The 6,000-nt window shown below is 40.1% G+C and overlaps 1 protein-coding gene across 1 annotated transcript in view; it reads right to left on the reverse strand.

The window, feature by feature from the left end:
• The window catches only part of vstm2a (V-set and transmembrane domain containing 2A), a 99,090-nt gene extending 93,782 nt beyond the window's left edge, over positions 1-5,308 (reverse strand). Inside the window, exons 1-2 of the mRNA XM_072378891.1 lie at positions 4,932-5,308; positions 3,677-3,843 (exon numbers count right to left, since the gene is read on the reverse strand). Coding sequence (XP_072234992.1) covers positions 3,677-3,843; positions 4,932-5,010 — 246 coding nt within the window. The 5' untranslated portion in view covers positions 5,011-5,308. The remainder of the gene's footprint in view (positions 1-3,676; positions 3,844-4,931) is intronic.
• Positions 5,309-6,000: the final 692 nt, after the last annotated feature.

Genomic DNA, 6,000 nt, shown 5'->3' on the forward strand with positions numbered 1-6,000 from the left:
TTTGGTAAAAGAAAAGGAAAAAAAGAGAAACAAACAAAATTTCAAGAAGACAGTGTCAGGGGCACTTTGTAAATGGGTTTTACTTCAAGGTGGTACAAACTAAAAGCGGTTGGGAATTCTTCACACTAATTCTTCAATTCATTGAATATGAAACAGAGATAATATCAGATAATTGATGAAAGCAAGATGGCTGAAAACTGTCAGTGACTCGAGCATTGTTGGTGAAGTGGAGCTTTGTATTCAGAGCCAAAACTAAATCATTTTTGGTGGCTGTTCCCCTGTTTTAAAATGGTTTATAAGCCTTCAAACTAACTGCTTCCCCTGCTCATTAAATGCTCATATCCTCGTGTCAGTTCAGATAAATATGTATAAAATTACTTTCTTACTCTGCTCAGACAGGAACACTTTAGCCTTTGAGGATGATACTCAACAACACTGCATTATCATGTTACTGTGGTTTGATGTCATGTAGAGTGATGTGCATGCATTTCCAGCACTCTGTTCTGTAAAAGAGAATGTTCAGCACACTCGTGCTCTGCATTCATTCCCCTCCTCTCTGTGTGTCTTAACTCTTTGACTTGAATCAACAACATCACAAGAAAAACAAATCCCATCAGCAGCCCTTTGTCATGGAGGTGTGATTGTTTCTATCTGTCTGTGTTTGTGCATAATTATGAGGTGCTAGCATGTAATTTATAATCTGATCGGAGAATCATTTACCACTTGTTAGGGAAGCTGAAGCCAAACAGCGGGATTTTGTATTGATGTTTACTTCCATCCCCTTCCTGATCCGTGTCCAGGGTGGACTTGTAACACTTTTAGAGATCCTCTGTAGAGTCTTAAAGAAACATTTTCATCTGATGGTCAACGTGGTTTCCTTTAATTAAGCGTCCAAAGTTACCACACAAATAGCTTGCCCTTACCCGTATCTTAATTCCTTCCCAAAGCCAACTGTACACCTCACCAAATCTTAACATTTTATTCTATTTAATTAGATTTAATTTTATTTTTTGTGAGAATGATTAAAATTGATCTTCACAGTTTAGTAAACCCATACAGTCTACTTGAAGCTTGCAGTTTAAAGACCATTACATCTAATGATGTGAATGAATTAAACAAGCAATAATTGTCAAAATCTTCATAGAAGTCAAATGTCCACTACATTCTGAGGTAATGTTCACACAGTAATGTCTACAACAGTTCATTTGCCTATTTGCTGGTTAACAGTGACTGTACTGTATGTACCATATAAAGACAGATAAGAACAGCACTGTGACTCTGTGAGCTCTGGTGAACTGATGAAGCTGGTTCCAATACCATTTTTTATACCCGCTTAATCGCTTAATCCATCGGTCGCGTCGGGGGGGTGGGGGGCGGACGGTCATCGGGTGAGAGGTCATCGGGTGAGAGGCAGGGTCTGGTTCAAAACATTAAATAAATTGTTACTAGCTGATGTCTGTGTCCACCTTTACATCCACTGATAGTTGATCATGGGGCACAAAGTGAGTGTGCAAATGAACATTGTCACTGTTTAGATCTTTGCTTTCTTACTGCCCAAATTTTGGAGATGCAGAATTCTGTGTAACAAGGTGGAATAAAAGAAAAAAGCGTACTGTCACACAGAGTGGAATTAGGAGGTTTATGAGTATTTGGCCCATTTTACAGAGTAATAATTGATGCAGTTCAGAGCTCTCTCATGTTAGAGGTGATAGGGGGACTGGAAATATTGCTAATTTATATAGTAACACTTAATATATCCCTCTCATTCACTCAACACACATATGTGTTTAAACAATGTGTTCAAAGCCACATGGATGTACTCCTACCTTGCCTAAGCAGTAAACAGCCCACACATAAAGCTTTTTACTCACACAAGCACTGATACAGTACTTATTATATATCTGCATTTTTTATAAAGAGATTATAGTCACAGATATTGAAGACCCTGTCTAACCAAGGACACATCAAGACGTGGCATGGCTGGGGATCGAACCACTGATCTTCAGATGGCAAGAGGACCAGCTGATTGGTTGGCAGATTATGAGACATTCACTTAGTTCCATAAAACCAGGTTTTTAAATAAGTTTGTTAAAGAGTACATCAATAAAAGGCCTTCAAAAATCAGTCAGTAAACACTTACCTCATCTGAATTTGATTATATGAAGTACTCAAACCTCTGCATGTGGCAGGGGATCAGTTTTCAATATCCAATCCAGAACATGTTCATGGTGGAGGTGGTTAAGGAATTATCAACCTCAGGGATGATCACACAATTCTCTCCTATTAGGCATCTGGCAGCTGTGGCTTTTTCCCAAAATACAGTACAGATTCAGGTGTTACTCGGGCAGACTAGAGATGAATTCCTTCAAGATGCAGAAATCACCATCTTTAATTCTTGGCTTTACAATAAAGACTCCACATTTGATCAAAATATCATATTATTATCATCATTATTATAATCTGTATTAGAAAGTATTTCCTTTTATATCCACATAATTGTGCAAAGTTTGATTTTGATTATATGCACCCAACAACCCAGCTCATACTTTCTACCCTCTGCTCTAATGTAGTGAAGAGCTACTGTCTTGAATATTTTCATGACATCCTCAAAGAGGATATTTGTGTACAAATTTACGTTCTAAGACACGGGCCTTATTTCCTCTAAATTTCCAGGATGTTCGCTGGTTTCCCAAGCAGCTTTTTTCAGCTTCTTGACTCTGTTTCCATTCTAACTACAACAGTGCAGAACAAATACACATGGCAGCTTTCATTTCAAACAGCCTCACCTGATAAGAAATAAGGCTAAGAATACAATGTTTGCATCAATAGGCCACTTTAGCCCAACATCCAAGAGTCACGTGGAATCAAACTCACATCAAAGCCCAATTGATGCCACTATGAGAGCTGGGCAACAATGGAACAATAATTAAAGCCACATGGATGTCAAGCTATACCCACACACACATATACACTCCTCTCCTCTTTATGACTGAATTAGAAAAAGCTCTGTTTGATGTCTCTCATGACAAAATACCAGCCTCTCCAAATTATGAGATGAAGCTACCTGCCACACAATAAGTCACTGAGTCATTTTGAATACAGTAAACACATCCAGCCATGCTCACCCACAAAGCAGCCCATCATTATTCTGGGCAAAGGGGAGCTGTCATAACCAGCAATAATGCAGCAGCAATACGAAGCAAGACAAACTTTAAACACACACTTCCAATATGTGTTTAATGAGGTGATATGTAAGAATATGTTTGATATGCTTTGGCTCCATTGACTGCCACTTTTACCCATTTATGAATAATCAGGCTCATTTACTTCATGTGATTGATACTAGAAATGCTCTGCTTCTTCATTTTTAGATTTTTATTTTTTTCTTAAATTAATGCTTTTATTTTTTTTTTCCAAAAATGTTTTTGATCGTTGCAAATTATCCAATTTTAACACAGCAAATGAAAATATCTGAAGGACATTACAAGTTGAAGAGCTCAATCTTAAAGTTGGGGTGTGAGTTGCCGTCATAGCCCGCTACACAGGCTGATGACATTCGGCGCTTGTCCGTAATAGTGCGGGTACATGTTGAATGCCCCTTTACTCATTTCAGTGGTTGTGCTTAAAACAGAGCATGGGGGTGGGGTGGGGGTGGGGGGTGGGGGTTCTCTTTTACCTCTTGATCATCAATGTCCTCCACACTGTCAGTGGGCTCTGGCGCTTTAACGAACCACCACTGGATCTCCAAATACACAGAGGCGGTTCTGCTCTGGAAAGCACACGCCATTTCTATGTTTTGTCCCTCTTTCACCGTCATGTTGGAGGGCAGATCCGTGAAGCGACCTGCAGATGAGAGAAGGAATGAGTGGAAGGAGGAGATGGGGTGGAGGGGGATGGGTTATAATACAGAGGGCATAGTTTGTGGGATTTCTCCAAGCAAAGACATCAGTCAGTTTGGAAAGTGCGATATTTTACAAATTTAGTGAAATGTTCACATCATCAAGCCCTCACCTACCCCAGTTACAGATAATGACGCGATTTAATCGGGAATAACGCACGAGCACAGTACAGCTAAATTATTCAGAACCTCCGTCGTGCGCAGGCTCTAACAGAGATTCTTATAGATTCTCTTGGTCAGCTGTCTTTTTCTGTTGATCTTACTTATGATAAACTGGCCTGAACCAGAGTCAGAGCAGGCTCATCAAAGACGAAATGGATTTTGACTTGGGGGGGGGGGGTCATCCTTCAGAACAGCGCAGGTGACGTATACAAATTGACAAATTACACTAAACTTTCACTCCAAACCGCGATTTATCTTATCTTTTAAAAGAAAAGGCTCTTCATGCAACGGAAATATTTTATCCGCGATGTGTGAATGCAGCTTTAATGAGAAGAAAGCGAACAGACGCAATTTGAAAGTAGAAATCTCAGCAGGATAAATCCGGACAGGCAGAGTGGAGCGTTGCTTTCAGTACCATGGCAAGCGGCACACAGCTGCTTTCCGTGGTGCTGAAACATCCGATGGATCGCTCACTCTCCCTCCAGGCCATCCCGGAGAAGAAGATTGTTTCTTTATCGAGCAACATGTTACATTGCTGTAAAGAAAAGCAAGAGCAAAAGAAGACAAACTGCTGCCCGCTCCCTTCAACGTCTTATGACATTTCAAACAATCACCAGTTGCTTATTTTTTTCATCGCTTGTGTTCAACCGCAAGCTTTCATGATATTTACTCGCGCGATTATTTCTATTTCGTCAGTAATTACAATTCCCTTAATATAAAACATTTTCTCCAAACAGCTCCCCGTGAATTTATAGAAAGGCTGCGCACTTTTAACACTTTATCTGAGCGAGCAGCTCACAGTGCGCAGGGCAGCAAACCCCGAAACGATCACATCCAGACCGACTGTTTGGTGTCAATATGCTGTTCCTACCTTCAAAGGAGAATCCGAACTGAACACAAAATCCGACAAAGAAAATAAATCCAATAGTATCCTGAGATGTCCACATCATTCCAGTACAGATGGGGTTGTTTTACATCAGACGAAGGATGAAAAAAGACGGATCTTTCCCCTCCAAAAGAAAAAAGGAAAAAAAGAGCAAAGCCTGCACACCAGCAAAATCAAGCACTCGCTTGGCGAGGGTGCCTGAACGGTGATTTCCGAAAGATAAACATGCTGGAAGACTACAGCTTATCGTTGGTGAAGTTGTTAATTTTTTTTCTCGTTCACTCTGTGAGTGCGACGGTCGACTGCTTGGCTTTACCGAAGTCTGTGAAATAACCCGGTTGGTCTTCTTCTGCGCTAGCGGAGAGACGTCAGTCTAACGGATCACAGTCGTATCCACACACACCCCACATGTGCGAGTGTACTCCTTATTCGGCCCTTTACTATCATATTGACCGCTTGGTTTGATGTACAAACCAATACGTAAATAAAGAAACTAATAAAAAGCAGTGCTGCGCATGTTAGAGTAGATTAATGAGGAGAATTAATTTAGAAATTGTTGCAAATTGTGTCTTGTTTGTTATTTGTACTATATGCCTATTTCTTCGATAGAATAACCTTCTATAACGTATATAATGAGGGTGTCACCGGCTCCTCGGTGCTCATGAGGTAAAAAAAAATGTTATAAAACCATGCTGAAAAAAGGCGAAAACGAGGAGGGGATGAAGGTGGCCAGCAACCCGACAAATGCACAGCATCTCCTGAGTCATTAAGCCAGTGGAGAACGCACTGGAATATTATGATGGTCAGAGTGAGAACACTTTTCCCTTTGTTGCAATGGGCACAGATTATATCACTTTTAGTATTTGCTCTTAATTGGATTGAATTTTTTCAGGGAAAGGTATATTTTCTTTCACAATAGTGTCTGTTGGACAAGAGGTGTTAAAGAACATGAATAAAAACAATCTAACTGGGCCCTGCTATTCAAAGCAGACTTAAGTTAAAGTTACATGTGATTTCAATATTTACAACTCTGACTGAGAAAAAAATTCATAGG

This window comes from Leuresthes tenuis, unplaced genomic scaffold, assembly GCF_036924035.1.
Source record: "Leuresthes tenuis unplaced genomic scaffold, fLeuTen1.0.hap1 SCAF_24, whole genome shotgun sequence".
In the NCBI taxonomy this organism is placed as follows: domain Eukaryota; kingdom Metazoa; phylum Chordata; class Actinopteri; order Atheriniformes; family Atherinopsidae; genus Leuresthes; species Leuresthes tenuis.